Source organism: Leuciscus leuciscus, assembly GCF_965113295.1.
Source record: "Leuciscus leuciscus genome assembly, chromosome: 5".
Lineage (NCBI taxonomy): Eukaryota > Metazoa > Chordata > Actinopteri > Cypriniformes > Leuciscidae > Leuciscus > Leuciscus leuciscus.
The window spans coordinates 52,646,901-52,670,641 of NC_138729.1; the positions used below are offsets into that span (position 1 = coordinate 52,646,901).

The 23,741-nt window shown below is 37.2% G+C and overlaps 3 protein-coding genes across 4 annotated transcripts; 2 read left to right on the top strand and 1 right to left on the bottom strand.

The window, feature by feature from the left end:
• Window positions 1–801: 801 nt before the first annotated feature.
• Window positions 802–4,744, top strand: fastkd5 (FAST kinase domains 5). Its single transcript, XM_082171227.1, has 2 exons — window positions 802–925; window positions 2,225–4,744. Exon 2 carries the CDS (start codon window positions 2,237–2,239, stop codon window positions 4,607–4,609), a length of 2,373 nt encoding a protein of 790 aa, XP_082027353.1. The 5' UTR covers window positions 802–925; window positions 2,225–2,236; the 3' UTR covers window positions 4,610–4,744.
• A 2,354-nt stretch (window positions 4,745–7,098) lies between these two features.
• Window positions 7,099–14,159, top strand: hspa5 (heat shock protein 5). Its single transcript, XM_082171244.1, has 9 exons — window positions 7,099–7,252; window positions 7,874–8,012; window positions 9,088–9,319; window positions 9,436–9,573; window positions 9,655–9,767; window positions 10,206–10,596; window positions 11,567–11,804; window positions 12,589–12,756; window positions 13,264–14,159. Exons 2-9 carry the CDS (start codon window positions 7,897–7,899, stop codon window positions 13,824–13,826), a joined length of 1,959 nt encoding a protein of 652 aa, XP_082027370.1. The 5' UTR covers window positions 7,099–7,252; window positions 7,874–7,896; the 3' UTR covers window positions 13,827–14,159.
• An 861-nt stretch (window positions 14,160–15,020) lies between these two features.
• On the bottom strand, window positions 15,021–23,020 carry rabepk (Rab9 effector protein with kelch motifs). 2 transcript variants are annotated; one of them, XM_082169485.1, is made up of 8 exons: window positions 22,900–23,020; window positions 22,634–22,690; window positions 20,217–20,371; window positions 19,904–20,059; window positions 18,119–18,277; window positions 17,895–18,044; window positions 17,056–17,205; window positions 15,021–16,441 (listed from the first exon to the last, which is right to left on the bottom strand). In XM_082169485.1, the coding sequence occupies exons 2-8, from the start codon at window positions 22,684–22,686 to the stop codon at window positions 16,236–16,238; spliced, it is 1,029 nt and encodes a 342-aa protein (XP_082025611.1). In that variant the 5' UTR covers window positions 22,687–22,690; window positions 22,900–23,020; the 3' UTR covers window positions 15,021–16,235. The 2 variants fall into 2 exon arrangements, with proteins under 2 accessions (XP_082025611.1, XP_082025612.1); XM_082169486.1 differs by having other exon boundaries at window positions 22,893–22,988.
• Window positions 23,021–23,741: the final 721 nt, after the last annotated feature.

Sequence of the window (23,741 nt, forward strand, 5' to 3'; positions counted from 1 at the left end):
CAGAAATAAATGATAATTTAAAGTATAATAAATTGAAAACCAATTATTTTAAATTGTAATAATATATCACAATATTACTTCTTTTTTTTCTGTATTTTTGATCAAATAAATGCAGGCTTGATGAGCAGAAGAAACTTCTTTCAAAAACATTAAAAATAGTAATGTTTCCAAACTTTTGGCCTGTACTGTATATATAGCCAACACACTAACCGTTCAAAAGTTTGGGATCGGTAAGATTTTTTATGTTTTTAAAATAAGTCTCTTCTGCTCACCAAGGCTGCATTTATTTGATTAAAAATAAAATAAAATAAAAATAAGAAAGAATAAAGAAATAAAATAAATCAATACTTTTATTCAGCAAGGATGCATTAAATGCATAAAATAAATGAAATAGAACTTTCTATTCGTCAAATAATCCTGAAAAAAAAAAATGTCCACAACTGTTTTCAACACTGATAATAATCATAAATGTTTCTTGAGCATCAAATCATCATATTAGAGTGATTTGTGAAGGATCATGTGACACTGAAGACTGGAGTAATGATGCTGGAAATTCAGCTTTGATCACAGGAATAAATTACACTTTAAAATATATTCAAATAGAAAACGGTTATTTTAAATTGTCATAATATTTAACAATATAACTGTTTTTTTTATCAAATAAATTCAGCCTTTTAAAAAAACATAAAAAATATTACCGATCCCAAACTTTTGAACGGAAACAGAAATATGCGCTTTCGTTTGGAAATATGCGATTTGGTATGCTGCCAGTGACTGACTGTTTCATGTTTGTCTCTCACGAGCTTCCGTACCGCGCATGACATCTGCCTTTACCACTACACACATTCACGTGTGGATTCAGCACATAAGTGATTGTTTTTGCGACGTATCCTCATGAGATATTTGAAGACCATACGCGCTGAAGGTACGTTTATCTTTCTACAGTCGTTCTTTAACAGATGAATGTGAATGAGTGAGTTCTGCTGCTGTCAAGGACGTGCAATAGCTTATGATTGATAAAAGACGTTTCGCCACAAGGACATTAGGTTTAGTTATCTCACTTTTGATGTTCCTTGATGTTCCTGTGTCATTCAGTTTACAGTACATTATAACTAATATTAGAGGAGTAGTTTGTTCCCAAATTAAAGTTTAGTCATTTTTTCTTTTGATCTTTTCCTTTAAATGGTCGTGAATGCTATCATTGAAAGTGTATGCAATTAACATCAAAAGTGACAAAAATATAATTTTCTTATAGCTTTAAGACTGCAAAAGCCTGCACATACACACATATTAAACCACCATGAAAAAATTAACAACAATTCATTCTTATTTTTCATGTAAAAGGGAGTCCACCACATCGGTATTGGCCAATATAATGTTATTATCGTTATCGGCCAATATAATGTTATTATCGTTATCGGTAATAAGAAAATTTGTCCGATATCTTGAAGTCCTCTGTAGTCAATCATTTTATCCCCTAAAACTAATCTTTGATCACCAAAATGACATATTTAAGTGTTTTTTCCTTGAATTTTTTTTGTCATGCCTTAAAATATCTTGAATGGAACTGGACACCCTCGCCTCATTTAGTATACGTGGTTCTATGAATATGCAAATGAGCCCCGCCTCCACTCACTCATAGCAGCTCAGAGATCCACTCGTTGAGAAAATTTGGCCGATATATTAAGGCTGATATATTAAAGCCGATAATTAATGGATTATTTCCTTCAGCTGAGACACTGAGACACTTCAGATTCACTTCACTTCACTTCATTAAGAACTTGTTCTTAATGACTTGCCTGTAAAAATAAAGGTAATAATACATGCGCACTGTTCACCATGATAGTTTTGAATTGCTTGAAATATGATTGGAATCACTTCAAAAAAGGAAATACAGTTCAGTGCAACATGTGCAGTGCAAGTCTGTCATATTGGCTATAAAATTATAATGAGAACATTATGATTGTGTTCTTGGGACATGGATTTTAATGGGGAAACTTTTTTGGTAAAATTTTGTCAAAAAAATTTGGATTTATATTTATCGGCCGATATATCGGTTATCGGCTTTCAAATATAAAGGGTTATTGGTATCGGCCAAAATTATTTGGCAAAAAAAGGAAACCTTCATTATCATTCTTACTTTGAATTTCAAACGTATATATTCTTTTCAAGTACACTGTTGACCTTTAAATTGAAAACACATCTCTTGTATGATCTCTTCCAGAGTCTGCTGTTGATGTCTGCAACGGTGCTGTTTCATCATTTGGCAAAGCGCCGACTTTATGCCCACGTACAGCGCATCTCCATCTTTAGAGCCCAACATTTGTCAGCAAATGTGGAAAATGGAGAGCAAAAGAGAGAAGAAGAAACGGAAAGAACACTGGTGTACAAGCCCTCGGCTTATTACCAGACACCGACGGCTCGTTATTCTACCGATAGCTGCTCGGAAACTAAAGAAGAATCGTCCTGTAGCCTATCCTCAAACACAACTTTCCATCAACAGCGTAACCTGTACCGCATTAGCTCCTCACGACGGCTCTCCAGCACCAAGAATACTCCGTCAAACACTGACTACAGTAACGCTGAATCAAACCGAGAAAGAGCCACCAAAGAGCCACGAGTCAACGGTGACCCACGAGCCTTTCAAAGATGTCGACCTGAATACCAGAACATGACCTATGACGTCTCCCAACGCTCTTCTACTGTAGACCTCAACGAAGCCTTGTTAGTCCTTGAAAAGGTCACGGAACTAAAAAGCAACATGGGACCTTCAGATGCAACTAGTTTCTTGTGCAAACTCAGCCAGATTCCCCACGAGCAGATCGAGGTCGTGAGGAAAGACACACGGTTTAACGCACTCCTGCGGCACAGCGCCGAGAACCTGCACAACTTCACGCCGACGCAGTTATTAGATGTGCTGAGATCATTTGTGAACTTGGGCTTGCCTCAATCCCATAGCATACTGGGATTGTACGAAACCGAGTTCTGCCGGAGAGCGAGTGAAATGGAGCTTCACCAGTTGCTTCTCGCCGCCGACTTGTGGCGATGCCTCGGTCGATTTGTTCCTCGGTACCTTGAAAAACTCTTTGACAACGTGAGCCGAAACTTCAACCAACTGGGTCTTCCGGAGCTGCTTCAACTCTTGTACGTTATCGGAGAAGGAAGGAGATGTCCGGATTCCCTCGTTCAACCCATTGAGTCGTTACTCATGCGTTATTTGAACCAGTTGAAGCCTGAGGAACTGGGAGCTGTTTCTTTAGCCCTCTTTAAGTCGCAGATCTCCCTGTCCGAGAGAGCGACGCGCCGGCTTGTGGACAGGACTCTTGCTGTAGTCAATGATTTGAGTGATTTCGGGATCGCCAATGTGATGAAGCTTTTGAGATTTAGCTATCTGGACCATCTTCCGTGGTTGGAGGCCATGGGATCCGAGGTGCCTCGACGGGCCCCAAGAATGGAGGTTCAAGGCCTAATGCACGTCGTCTTGTCTTGCTCCGCTCTTCACTACCGGGATAATCGGATTCTCCTGGCGGTGGCCGAACATCTCCCCAACGTGGTCAACCGGTGCAGGAGTAAAGATGCTGCAAAGATGCTTTGGGCCTTTGGAACATTAGGAGTTCTTCCCAACCAGAGTCCTCAACTTTATCCCTGTCTCACTGCGATCTTACGAGAACGTCAACTTGAGTTTCAGCGATTCCCTGAGCATTTGCTGACAGGTCTCCTCGGTCTTGCTTTTGCTGGTCTCTTCCCCCAAGACTTGCTCAGTCTGGCTTTAAGCGCAGAGTTCGTGAACAAAACTAGCAATTCCAAGGAGCTCGAGTTGAAGAAAGACTTGTTCACTTTAGATGGAACTGTTGGCTTGGAGTTGCCAGAGTCGACGATCCCAAGACTTAGCGACGCAATGAGGGAAGAAGTGACCAAGCAACTCTGGGATTTTGCTCAATCGGATATCTGTCGTAAGCCTGAGATGCTTGAGGCTGAAGCTGTGTTGCGGAAACTTCTAGGTGGAGAGATGTTTGTGCGCAAACACATGATTCTTCCGCATTTGCGCTCTATTGACCTAGAAGTGCACTTGGACCAAAACGACCAGCCTGTTCCTGTGTCCTCCGAACCTTGTCGGCAAAATCCTGTCTCTCAAAACTTGGAACAAACACTCTCTGGAGTAACCATAACTGACAACCTACTCGCTCAACTAACTAATTCCCAGAAGATTCCAGTGCAGCCGTCCAATAAGTTCCTCCAAAACCCAGTGGTTAAAACTGTTGAACCGGTCCATTTGAGAGAAAGCATTTTCAGTGTTGGTGTCGACTTGACGGACAATCTTCTGACGGCGTTGACCAAATCCGGGAAGCGCTCGTCTCACACGGATGATTCTTCTAAACCATCTATTCAGAGACTTGCTGTTCAAGTGACGAATAGGAATCAGTATTGCTACAGGACTGAGCAGCTGCTTGGATTTCATGCGTTGAAGCGAAGGCAACTCGTTCTGGCCGGGTACAGAGTCGTAGAGTTGCCGCACTGGGAATGGTTTCCCTTGTTGCGACGCTCACAAGCTGAGAAACTCGCCTATATGCACTGCAAGATATTTAGTGAGACGGGCTCCAAAAAATAGACTAATTTAATTTAGCTACATGTTTAGACAACCAGGTCTTACTCCACCTACGCCTGATGTTTCTGCACTGAAGTGTTCTGATGAAATGACTGTATTGTTGCACATCTGCAAGTCAATAAATTACTTGTATTTTTATCTTTGTATATGTCTGCTTTATTCTTTGTTTTTGACATTGGTTAGATTAAGGGATGCACGATATATCTGCCACCATATTTATCGGCCGATATATGTTCATTTTTAATGTTATCGTAATCGGCCCGATAAGAAAATTTGGTCGATATATTAAAGCCGATAATTAATGGATTATTTCCTTCAGCTGAGACACTTCAGATGCGCACTCCACGTTCACCATGATGGTTTTAAATTGCTAAAAGTATGATTTGAATCACTTCAAAAAAGGAAAATACAGTAAAGTGTAACGTGCAGCGCAAGTTTGTCATATAGGCTATATAATTATAATGAGAACATTATAATTGTGTGCTTGGGACATGGATTTTAATGGTAAAACTTTTGTAATCAGGCTCTCAAAAATTATCTAAAAATTTGGATTTAGATTTAGATTTATCGGCCAATATATCGGTTATCGGCTTTTAAATATAACGAATTATCGGTTATCGGTATCGACCAAATTTTTTTATATCGTTGCATCCCTAGTTAGATTAATTGATGGAATCAGACACCATTTTCCTCAATTGAAAATTAATTGACTGAACCCTCTATATATTCAAGCCGAAGTTTATGAAGAAGTAGGCCAGATCAGATACGTATACTAGCTTAACTTTATCACCCTAGCTTTAATTAGTAATGAAAGTCCTCAGAAATGTGGTGTTACTTTGGGTGTGTTCACACTTGGAATGTTTGGTTCAATTAAAACAATCCCTAGTGTGGTTAATTTGAATAAGTATCCGAACTACTATCCGAACCCTGGTGCCACCAAAAAAGCACGAACTCTGGTGTGGATTGAATGAGATATGAACACAACACAGACTAAAGACATGTAAACGAACCAAAAACAGGACATGATGTCAAAAGGTGCGACCCTAAAAAGGTCATAGATCTTTGTTTGTGAGTGACAGAAGGATTCCTGCTGATGTTTTGACTCCTTTACTCAGTCAGCTGATCAGAATACCATCATATGTTGTAGCTTCGCACATACAACAAGCGTATTTAGCCTAGAGCACAGCATTGTTTTGGATGTTTGGTAAGTTCCATTGCGAAATATACCTAATAAAAGACACAATCAGTCACAATCAAAGCTGATCAGTTGTGAACATATCCCTATGCCTTAAGGAATCTAAATTTAGATTCTGTATCTTTAGGTTTGGTGTTAAAATGCCAATGAGAACGCTAAGTAGACCAGGCCTAAATGTTTTGGGATGTTTTTGGTCCGGACCAAATGGACCAAGTGAACCGAACTACTTGAATTTCTACTCTGGGACTTTCCATGAAAATATTAGAAATATATCTAGATTGGAATCATATTTTACCAGACACACCAATGGTTGAAATCATTATTCAGTGAATGACATGATGACAGTATTACCCAGTAATTAATTTCACGGTTGGTACTGTATATGAAATGTAGATACAAATACAAACCGGTAAATTGTAAATAAATTCAGAAATGTATATTGATCAAGTTAAATTGGTCAAACATACGTCAAAAACCCCACTAGATCAATTAATGCTGTAATACTAGTGTAATTTTGACTCACTTGAAACATACTGAAAAACACTGTCAGGTTGTTTCTTATCATTGCATCATTACATGACAGAAATTCATTTGTTTTTGTATGCAGATAGTTTTGCTAACACTCTTGCCCAAAGAGTCACCGTCCAAACCACAGTAATATAATTGTGAATGTGCCATATTTTAACACACACTGATTCTTCATTGACCCTCAATGGTTAAATAAGCTGAATATTATAGTGTTTGATAAATGGTCAAACATTTTTGTACAAGGCAAAACTGTATAATTTATCTTAGTCTCAGTCAAGTGAGTTTCTCTTATTATGACACTGTTCTCACACCATAAACTAATTTACACTCAAATCAAACTTTCATAATGTGCTCGTTTTGCAGCAATGCAATAAGGAAGATACTGTACAGTTGCTTTTAAACACAATTTCCCTCGTGTGAAAATTAATTGATTGAGATCTCCAAGCCTAAATGATTATTTTGAGAACAGTAGGGTCACATGCCAAAGTATATATGTATGTAAAATGTGTAAACCCGAGTTTTTGATGAAGGTCTCGAACTATTTCTATTTCTTGGCCAGGTTCAAATGCGACCCTCCTCCATCCAGAAGCTTCGCAATCTGACTGACACTCGCGTAGGCCAATCAAATCGCTCCAGTTCGCCTCATCTGATGACGTCTCCGCCACCCGTACGTGTGCAAATCAGCATCAGCCAGCGTGCAACGCTCAGCCAATGAGCGCCTTCCAACGAGCTGCTCTCTGACCAATAGCGAGGCTCCACGACGGGGAAGCGGTGACGGCTTATATACAGGCGAGCGCAGAGCCATGAGTTACATTTGAGACAGAGAGAAAACACGAGAAACACAGAGAGACAGAGAGACAGAGAGCATATTCACTGCGATCAGCCCACGCCCTTGAGATTACTGCTTAATACTGCTTTATCAGGTGAGAATTATGTACATTATTATCCTACATAAACGCTTTAAAGATAACATTCAGCCATTATGACTGGATAGACTCGAGAAATGGATATTTATAACCGGTGAAATAACAGGAACAAAGTCTTTATCTTAAACGGGTTTCGATAATAAATGTGTTTTTAAATGTTATGGGATTTTGAGTGTGTATTACAATAATAGTATTATTTATATTTGGAGTCAATTGTAGTGAGTATTTGATGATCAGTGACACGAGGTTGAACTGGAAACTATGAATGGATATATGAATATGATTTATTCTTATGACCATCATATCTGCTTCTGATGTGTGTTTATGTTTTTTTGTTTATGTTTTTGTTTGTTCTCCATTGATAAATGGCCTTTGCCTAACGTTATGCCTTTAGTGGTCTCACATTATCTGCACTTGAGCTGCAGCTGAACTCAGTTCATCAGTTCATGCCGTTTTGGGTTATAATATCTAGAACATACATTGAGTTTTTGCATGTTTTGCTTGTTTTTTTTTAATTACATACAATTTTCTTTATAGGCCACTTTTCCAGCCAGTGAGTGAGGTTTACTGTGTACCTGCCCTGACCTTTGACATTAATGTTTGATGTATTCTTGACAGGAACTGGTGAATATTGAGCCAGAATGCGCCTGCTTTGCCTGTGTCTGCTGGTGGCCGGCAGTGTGTTTGCCCAAGATGATGATAAGCGGGAGAGTGTTGGGACGGTGGTGGGAATAGACCTCGGGACCACCTACTCATGGTGAGAATGAGCTTCAATTCAGACGTAGACAATAAAATAGATTTCTGAGACAAGAAATAGTTTTTATACACACACACACACACACACACACACACACACACACACACATGTATATATTATATGTATGTATAAGTTCTTTTTATATTCAACTAGAATAAATTATCTAATTATAAAAATAATATATTTAATAAAGAATACACATCATTTTATATATATATATATATATATATATATATATATATATATATATATATATATATATATATATAATTGAAATTTTTATTAATTTATACGTCTTATTCAACTTGAACAAAATGTATAACTATATAAATAATGTATTAAATAAAATATACAACCTATATTTATTTAATATATATTTTTATTAATATATATTTTATTTAAAATGTGTATATACAATTTTCAATAATAAGTATTTAAATTTATATGTAACACAATAAAATATAATTATAAAAATAATATATTAAAGAGAAAATGCCATCTTTTTTTAATATAATTTTAATATAATTTGTATAATTTAAGTTTAATTCGTATATATTTTAAATGTTTTATTAATTTATATATTTTATTTAACTAGAATAAATATATACTATAATATAAGTATATTATTATAAAAATATTTAATGCAAAAATATATACAACATTTTATACACTTCATATATTTATCATTTTATATAATGGTTTTATTACATTTATATTTTATCTTAATGTAATTATACCAAATTTTCAGCTTAATTTAATATTAATATATGTATATTTATTTAACTATAACAATAAAATTATAAAAGCATATATTTAATATATATATATGCACAAAACATTTTATGCATACATTTATATCTTAATTTTGTTATGTTTATATAATTTTTTTTAAATTAAGATATTATAAATATATGCATAAAATGTTGTATATATTTTTATTAAATGTATATGTTTTTAAATTTTTGAACTATGTATATATTAACGCATGCATGCTCGGCTTTAACACACTTCTGGATTATGCTGTATAATAAACATAATGCCGGTGTCCTCATACTGTATTCTGGTGTTTCCTCAGCGTTGGAGTGTTCAAGAACGGCCGTGTCGAGATCATCGCGAACGACCAGGGGAACCGCATCACTCCCTCATACGTGGCCTTCACCACCGAAGGAGAGCGTCTCATTGGAGACGCTGCGAAGAACCAGCTGACCTCTAACCCCGAGAACACGGTCTTCGATGCCAAGCGTCTGATTGGACGAACGTGGGGCGACTCCGCCGTGCAGCAGGACATCAAATACTTCCCCTTTAAGGTACAACCGGTGTTGAGCCAAAGCTTTAAACTTGTCAAAGTCGACTTGCGCCGAAAGAGAAACACTTTTCATTTTTGTGTGAACGGTCCCTTTAACTCCTGCTTCCTGTCTCCCAGGTGATCGAGAAGAAGAACAAGCCTCACATCCAGCTGGACATCGGCTCAGGCCAGATGAAGACGTTCGCGCCGGAGGAAATCTCCGCCATGGTTCTGACTAAGATGAAGGAGACCGCTGAGGCGTACCTGGGAAAGAAGGTAACGTGTTGATTGTTAACACTCAGAGGAAACGTGGAGGTTACGAACTCGACGTCTGATTGGCTTGTGCTCTTGTTAAAGGTCACACACGCTGTGGTCACGGTTCCCGCTTACTTCAACGACGCTCAGCGCCAGGCCACTAAAGACGCGGGAACCATCGCCGGTCTGAACGTCATGAGGATCATCAACGAGCCGTGAGTTTCACTGCATCACGTTTAAATCCACAGCAGTGTTATTTTACTATCATTAAAACAATATAAAAATTATATATATATTTATTTTAGGCAAGTGTAGTCTTTTTTTTTTTTTTTTCACTATTACATTTTTTTTAAATGGTTTTTATTATTCCTTTTTACATAATTTTTTTAATTAGAAATATTTATAGTTTATTCAGTTAATATCTTTTTTTTAATTGTCACTTTTTTTTTAAACTAAACAAATTTGAAATGTTGATTTTAGTAATTGTAGTAAAATTTTTTTTTTTTTTTTTTACTTTAAATAGTTTTTATTAGTACTACAAGTTAAACTGAAAAAAAATAAAAGTAACATTTCAAATGTAGTTAATTTATTCTATTTCAAGTACCGAACGTGTGTGTAGTTGTAGTGAACGCTCTTCGATGTTCTCTCCGCAGAACGGCGGCTGCGATCGCGTACGGTCTCGATAAGAAAGACGGTGAGAAGAACATCCTGGTGTTCGATCTGGGGGGCGGCACCTTCGACGTGTCCCTGCTGACCATCGACAACGGCGTGTTCGAGGTGGTGGCCACCAACGGGGACACACATCTGGGCGGAGAGGACTTCGACCAGCGCGTCATGGAGCACTTCATCAAACTCTACAAGAAGAAGACGGGCAAGGACGTGCGCAAGGACAACCGGGCCGTGCAGAAGCTCCGGCGTGAGGTGGAGAAGGCCAAGCGAGCGCTGTCCGCTCAACACCAGGCCCGCATCGAGATCGAGTCCTTCTTCGAGGGAGAGGACTTCTCCGAAACACTGACCCGGGCCAAGTTTGAGGAGCTCAACATGGTGAGAAAAACACTCCAATGTACCAGATCTGATGAGCGCTTTTCATTTACATTTAGTTTAGTAATAAAAATCAATAAAAATGAAATAGAAATATTAGAAAATTACAAATAAAAATTAAATGTATAATATTAGGACTTCTCCGAAACACTAACCGGGCCGAGTTTGAGGAGCTCAACATGAGAGCAGTGACTGAAACACATATTCTTTTAGGTTTTGTTTTTTTTCTAAAGTACTAAATTAACAAAGAATTTCTAAAAACTAAATAGAAATATTTAAAAACTAAAATTATTAAATAATACTGAACTAAAATGAAACATTAAGTTCTCATCAAATCTTATTTCCTTTTAGTTTAATATTTCTATTTAGTTCATTAATTTATGTAATTGCTAAATTACTCAAATAAAAGTGAATTAACTAAATAGAAATATCAGAATTTAAAATAAAACATAAAATGTATAATATTAATATCATTTATTATTTCCTTTTAGTTTAATATTTCTATTTAGTTTAAGTTCTAAATTACTAAAATAATGAAAAAATAAACTAAAAAGAAATATTAATCTAAAAGGAAATTGAAAAGAAAACTATAATATAAAGACTTATATTTCATTTTGTTTTCATTTCCTTTTATTTAAAAATATATTTTTATTTTATTTTTTTCTTAAGTACTAAATTACTAAAACAAAGATGATAAATTAACTAAATAGAAATAAAAAAAGCTAAAAGGAAATAAAATTAAAAAACTTGTTTTTTCTCTTTTGTCATTATTTTTTTATATATATGCGCATTTATAATTTTGTTTAACCTATTCAACGTTAAAACTAATAAAAAAATCACAAGTCACAGAATTATTGAACAAAAACTTGTATATAATAAAAATATCAAAATAAAAAAATTCCAAATATGAATAAACACTATAGTATTTTACCAGTGACACTGAAGTAACCCTGTCTGATGTGTGTGTGTGTAGGACTTGTTCCGCTCCACCATGAAGCCGGTGCAGAAGGTGCTGGAGGATTCGGACCTGAAGAAGACTGACATCGATGAGATCGTGCTGGTCGGCGGATCCACTCGCATCCCGAAGATCCAGCAACTGGTGAAGGAGTTGTTCAACGGCAAAGAGCCGTCCCGAGGAATCAACCCGGACGAGGCGGTGGCGTACGGAGCCGCGGTGCAGGCTGGGGTTCTGTCCGGGGAAGAGGACACCGGTGAGTCCGTCTGACACCATCAACACAAGATCTTAGTGCTCGCTTTTAAGATTCTAAATGGGTCGCCTTATTTATCAGAGCTTTTACACGTCCGCACTCCTGTCGAAACACTGAGGTCGTCCAGTAGGGCTGCACTATATATCGAAATATCGAAAATGTATATATGGCAACGGCTTGCAATAACTGGGTCATGAAGAAAAGACAAAGAGAAACTCACTCGCTGCTCTCGGCTGAATAACTTAGAATCAGGATATATTTAATTCATACAGTGAAAACTAATCGGTGTTTTATTTTTACATTTGATAATTCAGTTTGTGTTGTTAATAACCCTAATGTAGGATAACCTGACCCCCTGACCCCCGAGGTTTACACTGATGTTACAATAACACTTCTGATATACAGTAAAACACTGATGTTCACTTTCAGAAGTTTAGGGACGTTTTACTGTCACAAAAAGATTATATGAAGGTTATATAATTTTAAATATATTTTAAAGATAATCTATGTTTATTTTACACACTTTAACCGTTATCGTATCGCATATCGCATTATTTAATGAGTTAATCACATTTTTCTTCAATATCGTGCAGCCCTATCGTCCAATCAGATGTTCCGAGATCCAGGTTAAGTCATCGCTTAAGACTCGCCTGTCTATCTTAGCTTTCCTTTCGAGTTGAGTTTTGCTGCTGTGATATTGTTAGGCACTTTGATTAACTGTGGTGGTTTTAAATGTGCTACACAAATACATCTGAACTTTAATTAATGACTGAACTGTGTTGATCAGGTGACCTGGTGCTCCTGGACGTGTGCCCTTTGACCCTGGGCATTGAGACCGTTGGAGGAGTGATGACCAAACTCATTCCCAGGAACACCGTCGTTCCCACCAAGAAATCCCAGATCTTCTCCACCGCTTCGGACAACCAGCCGACCGTGACCATCAAAGTTTACGAAGGTAAGCCGACGATTTCAGTTTCATGATCCGTCTTTAATCCCTTCAGGATCGGGGATACCGCTATATTTTCTGGGATTTTCTCCATAACGATAATTAGAGGATATTTTGTGTTATTGTGTTGGTATCCTGGCAGGTTTAGGACTGTCGTGAACAGCAGAGACATAAATCATCTTTTCCAATAAGATTAAATAGATTTTTATAGAAAAAATAGATTTTTTAAAACTTTTTTTAAATTAATTTTATTTGAATTATCACAAAAAAAAAAAGTGATTTCAATAATTTCAAGCAATTCAAAACCATCATGTGCATCTGAAGTGTCTCAGCTGAAGGAAATACATTATGTATTCGGCTTTAATATATCGGCCAAATCTCCTTATCAAACCGATAACATTAAAAATGAACCGATTATCGGCCGATACCGTGTGTTTCTAAAGTGAGGGACACATTTGATGTCGGATCACATGATTAATCAGTTCTGTTTCTCTCTCTCTCTCTGTGTGTTTCTAGGTGAGCGTCCCCTGACCAAAGACAACCACCTTCTGGGAACCTTTGACCTCACCGGTATCCCACCGGCCCCTCGTGGCGTCCCTCAGATCGAGGTGACCTTCGAGATCGACGTCAACGGCATCCTTCGGGTCACCGCCGAGGACAAAGGCACCGGAAACAAGAACAAGATCACGATCACCAACGACCAGAACCGCCTGACGCCCGAGGACATCGAGCGCATGGTGAACGAAGCCGAGCGATTCGCCGACGAGGACAAGAAGCTGAAGGAGCGCATCGACTCGCGTAACGAGCTGGAGAGTTACGCGTACTCCCTGAAGAACCAGATCGGGGATAAAGAGAAGCTCGGCGGGAAGCTTTCCACCGAGGATAAAGAGGCGATCGAGAAGGCGGTCGAGGAGAAGATCGAGTGGCTTGAGTCGCATCAGGAAGCCGATCTCGAAGACTTCCAGGCTAAGAAGAAGGAGCTGGAGGAGATAGTTCAGCCTATCGTTAGCAAGCTGTACGGCAGCGCCGGCGCGGCGCCGGAGGAGGGCGAGGAGCAGGGAGACAAGGACGAGTTGTAGACCCACAATAACAACATGGAGATGTACATATTGAACATTTTTGTACGTAGCCGGCGGCCGTGAAGCCACGAATCTCTTCGGGGAAAGACTTGTTAAAGAGAGTTGTTTTGTTTCTTGTTTTCTCTTCACTCCGGTGGAGATTTAGCCTGGTGTCGAGGCTTGATGCTGCTATTCTCAGGCAGTTCTGGGAGGGGGAGGGGAGGAGGAGGAGGAGAAGGAGGACGGGGTTCTGGGTAAATTTTCATGTGACATGCAAAAGTTATTTATTGAAATCTGGCAAACTGTAGAAGATATTTCTACCACATTAAACAATAAAAGTTTGATACAAAATTACCACGTTTTTGTTTGTTTGTTTGTGTGTGTGAACGTGATGTCACCAAGTACAACATGTTCCTTGATCAACATTCAGCCAATCAGATCTGAGGAATGAGTTAACAGTTTGCAGCAAGAGTTAGTGCTTCTACACGCATCATTCTGTTATTCACCATCGTTTCCCTCTGATTTCAGGGAGAAGTTATGGGATGAATTCGGTTTTGAGTTTAGGGGTAGGATTAGGATTTAATATGTACAGGAATGTTGATCCAGGAACATGACTCGGCAAAATCTGTGAGTGAGTAAGAGAGAGAAAGCATGTGTTTGAGAGGGAGTGTGTGAGAGAAAGTGTGTCTGTGAGAGAGAGAGTGTGAGTGAGGGAGTGTGTGTGTGTGTTTTTGTGAGAGAGTGTTTGAGAGGAAGTGTGTGAAAGAGTGTGTGTGTGTGAGAGAGAGAGAGAGAGTGTTTGTTTGTTTTGTTTTGTTTATTTATTTCAACAGGGACAATGTGCAAAAAACATTAATTAAATATGCCTTGCACCAGATTTAGCCTAAGCTAGTTTCCATCTGCAGTCCCTGAGCAGGTGAATTACAATACAAAATATACAATATAAAACTCAAATGCAACTATAAATTCATTCAATCAGCCATACACCCATTACAGCCACCAGTCCTATTATAAACATACCAAATTTACTCCAGTAAAACATTACTAAAAATCATATATACATACACAGTTATCTATGCTGACACGACTGGGTTTCCAATAACGCTTTCTTTGTATTGCGAGAGAAGTCCTTTAGGTCTAAGGAAAGTTTCAGACCCTGTGGGAGTTTGTTCCATTCTTTGATGCCTTTAAATGAGTGTGTGTGTGTGAGTGAGAGAGAAAGAGATTGTGTGTGTGAGCGTGAGAATGTGTTTCTCTTGAATTCAGATGTCATGTCTAAACTGAAAAAAAAAAAATGTTTGTTGCCCTGAAATGTACTTTAAAAAAAATTCAATCCATTAAAACTGGGACTTTATTCAGGTTCTTTTTTCATTTATTTTTGGCAGCTGAACTCTTGAGTCGAAATTCCCCTGATATTTTGTTAATATGTCAATAATTGAACAACACATTCAGATATTCATGGTTTGACAGGTAAACAAATACAATATTTGACTATTTCTGTAAGTAATTATTTTCGTGCTGTCAAATCGATGAATCACTACATAACATAAAAGTTTGTAAATGTTTATCTATATATATATATATACATTTTTAATGTTAGATGCAATTAATCAAGATTAATCTGACAGCTCTCATTTAATTTGATTGTTTTTTAGTTATTTAAATTTTACACCTACGATTTAATTATTAGCTCTTCATCAAAGTTCAGACTACATTTTGAGAAACCCTGTATTAATTTGACCGATTAATTTGAGAAATTTCTCAAATATTTATGAAGTCGGCATGAATGCAAAGATTACGTTGATATGATCGACAATCAAACCGAATTAAAACCAAAAAGTAATTCTCAGAGATTCCCCTTTATTGATGAAGCATCGCAATGTCGAGTTTTATAGTTTTTACGCTGAAAATCTTAAATCTTCAGGTTCATGATTTAACATGGTGCTAGCATGCTTTAGCATGTTGTTAGCCTGATTTAACACATTGCTAGCACGTTGTTAGCATGATTAGGATGTTGATAGCAAAATTTAACATATTGCTAGCATGATTTAAAACGTTGCTAACAAGATTTAACACATTGCTAGCATGTTGCTAGAATGATTAGCATGTTGTTAGCATGTTGCTTACATAATTTAGCATGTTGCTAGCATGATTTAACAATAAATAAATTCAATTCAATTAATTGTAGAAGTTTTTCGTAGAAGTCGGCATGAATGCAAAGATTACGTTTATATGATCGGCAATCGAACCGGATTAAAACCAAAAGTAATTCTCAGCGATTCCACTTGATTGACACATGGAGCGTCTTAATGTCGGGATTTATAGTTTTTACGCTGAACATCTAGTTGAATCGAACAGATCTTCAGGTTCAAAGGAACTTTAGTGAAATCAGTTCAGCCATTTTGAGACGGGACACATTTATTGAGTGTTTCACGTGAGCAGCGTCACGAGGCAGTCGTTGAATATGACGCCCTGCGTGTCCATTCCTCCGAAGATGAAGCACAGCCGCTGCTCGTCTTCATCACGTGTTTCTCGGCCCGCCGTCGTCACGCGCCACGGCACCGAACACATGGAGTGATCCAACCGGCCCGGAGGAAGATCGCCTTCGAACTTCAGCAGCGTCCAGCGCCGCTCATCTGTCGGGGCAGAAGAAATCTTTACATGCTTTGATAATATTATGATTCGATATTTCATTTTATATTTTATTTGAAATGTATTCTTTATGTAACAGTATAGTTAAATAAATCCCCCCCACCCCCCCCAATATAACATCAAATAAAAATTAAATGTAAACTGAAATAAAATATTTTTCAAATTTTTAGCTAAACAGTTAGTTTAACTTGATGTACATGCTAACATGAATTAACAAAAAGATTTAACAAATTGTTAGCATTTTGCTATCATGACTTAGCATGTTGCTAGCATTAAAATGTTTGCTGGTTAAAATGTTAACATGATTAGCATGTTGATAACACAATTTAACATGTTGCTAACGTGATTTAGCATTTGCTAGCCTTATTTAACATGTTTGCTAACCAGATTTATCATATTGCTAGCACGTTGTTAGCATGATTAGCATGTTGATAGCAAAATTTTACATATTGCTAACATGATTTAGCATTTTGCTAACATGATTTAGCATATTGCTAGCATAATTTAAAACGTTTAGAAAAGTCTTGTGCTTCAGAATGACCTGTATTGAATATTCAAAAGGCTGAATACTATTTGAGATATTATCATAAGTTCGTACCGCACTGAAACTTATACATGGAGTTTGTGGCTCCTTCTGATGTCATTCCTCCAAAGATTAAGATGTTTTTCCCAAAGCTTACAGATGAATGCGCTGCCACTCCCGGCGGGATCTCGCCTTTCGGTTTCACTTTCTCCCATTTCATAGTTTCTAAATAACCATGAGAGAAAAAATATATAAAATACAACAACGAGTATGAGGAGGACAGTTGAGCCTTTTCATTTAAATAACTTTTCATTTAAATAAATGTGACTACTAGGTTTTCCTGTCCTTTCAGTATTTTGAGGAAACTAAGGGTATGACATCATCCTCTAGGAAGTGACATGTTTTAGCATATTGTTAATATGATTTAACACTTTGCTAACATGAATTAACATTTTTTAACACACTGTTAAAATGAATTAGCATATTGCTAACATGATTTAGCACTTTGCTAGCATGTTTTAGCATTTTTAAAGCATTGCTAACATGTTGTTAACTTGAATTCACATGTTTTAGCCTGAATTATCATGTTGCTAGCATGTTTCTAACATGTCTTAACTTATCATGATTTAGCATGAAAAAGCATGTTGTTAGCATGTTTCTAACATGTTTTAACATGTTGTTAGCATAAATGAACATTTTGTTAACATGAATTAGCATGTTTTAACACGCTGCTAGTTTTAACATGTTGCTAGCATGATTTAACACGTTTGCTAGCATGTTTTAACATGTTGCTAGCATGATTTACCATGTTTCTAGCATGTTTTAACATGTGCTAACATAAATTAACATGTTGCTAGAATGAATTAGCATGTTGTTAACATGAACAAGCACCAGCAGTGGATCTGACGACCCACCCGTGTCCAGCAGGAACATGTCGTTGTGAAGCGTCTCTCCAGACATTCCTCCGTGGATGTAGACGTCGGACCCCACGGCTGTGATCGCGTGACCGTGCCGAGGCGTAGGAGGAGTCCCGTCGCTCTCCGGCTGGGTCCAGGTCGCAGTGACTGCAGATACACGATCACGCTTCATTTCCCTTTAACCCTTTAAGCTCTTGTGATTGTGTTTGTGTTTGTCAGACCTGAATCAAAGACGTGGACGTGTGTATCGGCGACTGGATCTGCTCCGGCGTCGCCTCCCGAAAACACGTAGAGTCTGTTTCCAACGCAGGCTGAGTTTGTGTGGTACGTCCTGACTGACGGAGGATCTCCTTTCACCGACACCGTCTCCCACAAACCGTCTGGAATGATTACGATCATTCAATGATTTTGAAAGACCAAGACTGCGTTTATTTGATCAAACATACAACAAAAACAGTGAAATAATATTACAATTTAAAATAGCCATCATGTACATTTCCTGAACAAAATGTGAGTGTAGCTTGCCGTGGCAAAACTCGCCACCTGGTTGCTAGGGTATCCTGGGTGGTTGTTAGGGTGTTGCTAGGTGGTTTGCTAAAGTGTTCTGGGTGGTTGCTAGGGCGTTGCAATGGTGTTCTGAATGGTTGCTATGGTGTTGCTAGGCGGTTGTTAAGGTGTTCTGGGTGGTTGCTAGGGCATTGCAATTGTGTTCTGGATGGTTGCTATGGTGTTGCTAGGCGGTTGCTAGGGTATCCTGGGTGTTTGTTAGGGTGTTGCTAGGTGGTTGCTAGGTTTATCTTGGTGATTGCTAGGGTGTTGCTATGCGATTGCTAGGGTATCCTGGGTGGTTGCTTAAGGCATTGCTAGGCGGTTACTAGGTTGTTCTGGGTGGTTGCTAGGGTGTTGCTATGGTATTCTGGGTGGTTGCTAGGCAGTTGTTAGGGTGTTCCGGATTGTTGCTATGGTGTTGCTAGGCAGTTGCTAGGGTGTTCTGGGTAGTTGCTAGGATGTTGCTAGAACATTGTATAAACATGGGGATATTTGGGGATATTTTATTTAATTAATCAATCAACAATACTAATGATCAGCATTACCAAACGTGGACGTTTTCCACTAGAAACAAACATTGATGTATTATTTAAATTTAATACTGTGAAGCTGCTTTGATACAATCTGTATTGTGAAAAGCGCGATATAAATAAACTTGACTTGACTTGACTTGACATGGGGGTTTGACTATTTTGACTCAAGCTAGGAATCAGGACTTCCAACATGCTACACATGTTAGCAGTGAATAGCTAATAGCTACATGCTAATAGCGATTTAGTTAAGTGCTAAAACGTGCTAAGAACATGCAAAAAGCTCCATAGCAACATATGTGACAACTAGCGGCTGCTTAGCAACACACTATCAGCCGCCTAGAACACTGTAGCAACCGACCAGAATACCTTGGCAACCGCCTAGCAATTCCCTAGGAACCAACCAGACCACCCTAGTAACTACATAGCAACCACCCGCAACACCCTAGCAATGGCCTAGCAACCAATCATAACAGCATAGCAACCACCCAGAACACCCTACCAACGGCCTAGTAACACCATAGCAACTGTATTATTATTTTTTTTTATCTATCATCTCACTTCAAACTTTTGAATAATAGTGTATCAAAGTTTCCGCAAAGATATAAAGCTGTTTTCAACGCTGATAATAATCATAAATGTTTCTTGAGCATCAAATCCTCATATTAGAATGATTTCTGAAGGATCATGTGACCCTGAAGACTGGAGTAATGATGCTGAAAATTCAGCTTTGATCACAGGAATAAATTACACTTTACTGTATATTCACATAGAAAACAGCGGTTTTACATTCTAATAATATTTCACTATTTTTACTGTATTTTTGATCAAATAAACGCAGCCTTGGTGAGCAGAAGAGACATTTATTCCAAATATGAGACTGGTACAGTATGAATGCACAAGGTTAATAAGTGTGTGTTTCTGCACCTGATGCGCGCATCACTTGAACACAGTTGCGGTTCCCGCTCTTCTGGGCTCCAGCGAACACCCACACACTCCTCGGCTCGATCTCGGGGACGAAGCTACAGTGTTCGTAACGCGCCTGCAAACCCGTCCATTCTGGAACCTCCCATTCATGAGTATCTGCAAAACAAATAATGTGACTATAAAACATCTCACAGATTCTCTGCTTTAAAGGGACAGTTCACCCAGAAATAAAAATTCTGTCATCAGTCACACACAGTTAAGACTGTAACCAGTTCATACCCTGGTCACGTGACTGTAACCCCATTATTATTACCTAGATTCATCATGTAGGAATCAGAGAAGCTCCCGTCAGGATTGGCTCCACCGACGACTACAATCCTCCCCTTGCCTCCATCAGCGGAGGGCAGAAACACACAGGTGTGGCCCACAGAAACACCTGGAGCGGCACCTGAGGCCGACACCACATACCTAGACACACACATGTTTAATTATACACACACAGAATTAATAAAAGATGTTGTGTAACAAAGTTTTTCTTAAGCATTCAAAACGAGCAGAACTGTGTAGATGTGATCATTTCATGCCAATATGACAAAAGATACTAATATAGTCACCAGTTTATTTTTGCATCCCTAAAAATAATAATAATTGTAAAAAAAAAAAACCATAAACTAATATAATAATTGAAATTTCCAACACTGTTAAGTGTGAGACACACACACACGTTAGAGCCGATGCACTGTGAGAGAAACGCATATAACCAGTGTTGGGGAAAGTTACTTTAAAAAGTAATGCATTACAATATTGCGTTACTCCCTTAAAAAGTAACTAATTGCATTACTTAATTACTTTTTTAGAAAAGTAATGTATTACAATATTGTGTTATTCCCTAAAAAGTAACTAATTGCATTACTTAGTTACTTTTTTTAGAAAAGTAATGCATTACAATATTGTTATTCCCTAAAAAGTAACACATTGCATTAGTTAGTTACTTTTTTAGAAAAGTAATGCATTACAATATTGTGTTACTCCCTTAAAAAGTAACTAATTATGTTACTTAGTTACTTTTTTAGAAAAGTAATGCATTGCAATATTGCGTTACTCCCTAAAAAAGTAACTAATTGCGTTAGTTACTTTTTAGAAAAGTAATGCATTACAATATTGCGTTACTCCCTTAAAAAGTAACTAATTGCGTTAGTTACTTTTTAGAAAAGTAATGCATTGCAATATTGCGTTACTCCCTTAAAAAGTAACTAATTGTTAGTTACTTTTTAGAAAAGTAATGCATTACAATATTGTGTTATTCCCTTAAAAAATTAACTAATTGCGTTAGTTACTTTTTAGAAAAGTAATGCATTGCAATATTGCGTTACTCCCTAAAAAAGTTACTAATTGCGTTAGTTACTTTTTAGAAAAGTAATGCATTACAATATTGCGTTACTCCCTTAAAAAGGAACTAATTGCGTTAGTTACTTTTTAGAAAAGTAATGCATTACAATATTGTGTTATTCCCTTAAAAAATTAACTAATTGCGTTAGTTACTTTTTAGAAAAGTAATGCATTACAATATTGTGTTACTCCCTTTAAAAGTAACTAATTGCGTTAGTTACTTTTTAGAAAAGTAATGCATTGCAATATTGCGTTACTCCCTAAAAAAGTAACTAATTGCGTTAGTTACTTTTTAGAAAAGTAATGCATTACAATATTGCGTTACTCCCTTAAAAAGTAACTAATTGCGTTAGTTACTTTTTAGAAAAGTAATGCATTGCAATATTGCGTTACTCCCTTAAAAAGTAGCTAATTGTTAGTTACTTTTTAGGAAAGTAATGCATTACAATATTGTGTTTTTCCCTTAAAAAATTAACTAATTGCGTTAGTTACTTTTTAGAAAAGTAATGCATTGCAATATTGTTATTCCCTAAAAAGTAACTAATTGCATTACTTAGTTTCTTTTTTAGAAAATTAATGCGTTAAGTTACTTATGCGTTACTTTTTTTCCACCTGGGCTGGGCTTGTTTTTTTTTTATCACAAAAGTTATATTTTTGGGCAAATGTAAAGACCCTTTCAGACCATAAGTGAAATAATAATCCTCAGGATGAAGGAAATGCAGATCTACAGTAGAGGGCGCCGCTCAAACAAACCTTTTCTGGATAACGGAAGAATAAGATGCAGGAGAAAAAAGTGAAACACTTACTTTACCAATAAGAAAATAAAAAAATCTAGTCATTTTTGCTTATGGTTTCACTGAATCGTCGCAGCAAGTACATTGGTCAATAAAGTGAGATTAAATGCATAAAAATTTATGTTTTATGTAACATATTTAGTTATTGGAGGTTTGCATAGTATTCTGATTCTGCATTTCACTGATTTTATTCATTTTGAGGAATATTGACTCTTTTTGTGTGCAAGTGAGATGAGGAAATGTTCACATTTAGTCTAGATCTACAATAACCATCATGTTCACACACACACACACACACACACACACACACACACACACACACACACACATCTGCTGCACTTCTCAACATGAGGACAGGAGAGCTGTCAGTCAATAAATGGGAAAACAAAGTAACTTGAGTTACTAATTTGAAAAAGTAACTCAGATATTTTGTTGTAAATTTTAAAATTAATGCGTTACTTTACTCGTTACTTGAAAAAGTAATCTGATAACGTAACTCAAGTTACTTGTAATGAGTCACACACAACACAGAGAAACAAGCTGATACCACTGTCTGTCCCGAGGCTTCTCCTCTGGCTCGAGAACAGGAATAAGCTCCATCAATCTGTGTGCCGGAAAATAAACAGATTAATTTTCAGAAGCACTTATATATCGATTATAAGCCTGTTTCCATGGACGCTGGTTCCGTTGCCATCACGTTACGTCAAAAAAAAAAAAAAGCACGACGTATTGTACACACACAGCACGTGAGCGTTATGACGTCATGCCGCATATCTTTGTCCGAAATAATAAATCACAACAATAACGCTTTACCTTTATCGATAAATGTAATGACTGGTGATGATGATGGACACGAATCGATCACTTCATTGGTGGACAGAATAAGGAAGAGGGAGCGCGAGAGACCAGTTAGTGTGAATCCAGCTACTGTGATGACAATCTAACCGGAAATCATTTCATAATAAAGGTCTTCATCATGAAAAAATATATATAAATATTATTATTACTATCAATAAATCGATAAATGTAATGACTGGTGATGATGATGGACACGAATCGATCACTACATTGGTGGACAGAATAAGGAAGAGGGAGCGCGAGAGAGCAGTTAGTGTGAAAACAGCTACTGTGATGACAACCTAACCGGAAATCATTTCATAATAAAGGTCATTCATAAAAAAAAATATATATATTATTACTATCATATATCATATTTAATATATATAATATTTATATCCTCCTGGGACCCAGGAATAGACTTTTGCCCACTGTTTTGGACATTATATTTGAGTGAATTTCTCTGACACCATACATGGCACATTCAGGACTTTTCAGAGAGACCAAATGTTTGGAGGTTTCACCGTGAAAACAACTCATCCTTGGTCTTTAAAAATGTCTGACATTAATTTAGTGATCAAATGTAGCACTCTTATGGAAATATGATAATATATTGTAATTATAATTTAAATCTGACTATTTTTCAAATTGTATTTCATAAAGCAACATCTCAAGAAAACGTTATGGGGTTTCAAATCAAAAAATGACTTTCTGTTCCAGAACAGGGCATTGATTTCACACATATCCACTGTAGAGACATCAGGACTTACATCATGTTTATCAGGCATTTTGGGAGACACAACAAGTGAATATGGAAA

What these genes read in the sequence shown, in the direction of transcription:
- fastkd5 (XM_082171227.1), top strand. Translation starts at nt 2,237, where the DNA reads ATGTCTGCAACGGTGCTGTTTCATCATTTGGCAAAGCGCCGACTTTAT.
- hspa5 (XM_082171244.1), top strand. Translation starts at nt 7,897, where the DNA reads ATGCGCCTGCTTTGCCTGTGTCTGCTGGTGGCCGGCAGTGTGTTTGCC. An exon ending in TCAAATACTTCCCCTTTAAG is followed by an intron (nt 9,320 to 9,435) that starts GTACAACCGGTG and finishes CCTGTCTCCCAG; the next exon opens with GTGATCGAGAAGAAGAACAA. An exon ending in AGTTTGAGGAGCTCAACATG is followed by an intron (nt 10,597 to 11,566) that starts GTGAGAAAAACA and finishes GTGTGTGTGTAG; the next exon opens with GACTTGTTCCGCTCCACCAT.
- rabepk (XM_082169485.1), bottom strand. Translation starts at nt 22,686, where the DNA reads ATGGAGCTTATTCCTGTTCTCGAGCCAGAGGAGAAGCCTCGGGACAGA. An exon ending in TTCCTACATGATGAATCTAG is followed by an intron (nt 20,060 to 20,216) that starts GTAATAATAATG and finishes TTTGTTTTGCAG; the next exon opens with ATACTCATGAATGGGAGGTT. An exon ending in CATGTTCCTGCTGGACACGG is followed by an intron (nt 17,206 to 17,894) that starts GTGGGTCGTCAG and finishes ATGGTTATTTAG; the next exon opens with AAACTATGAAATGGGAGAAA.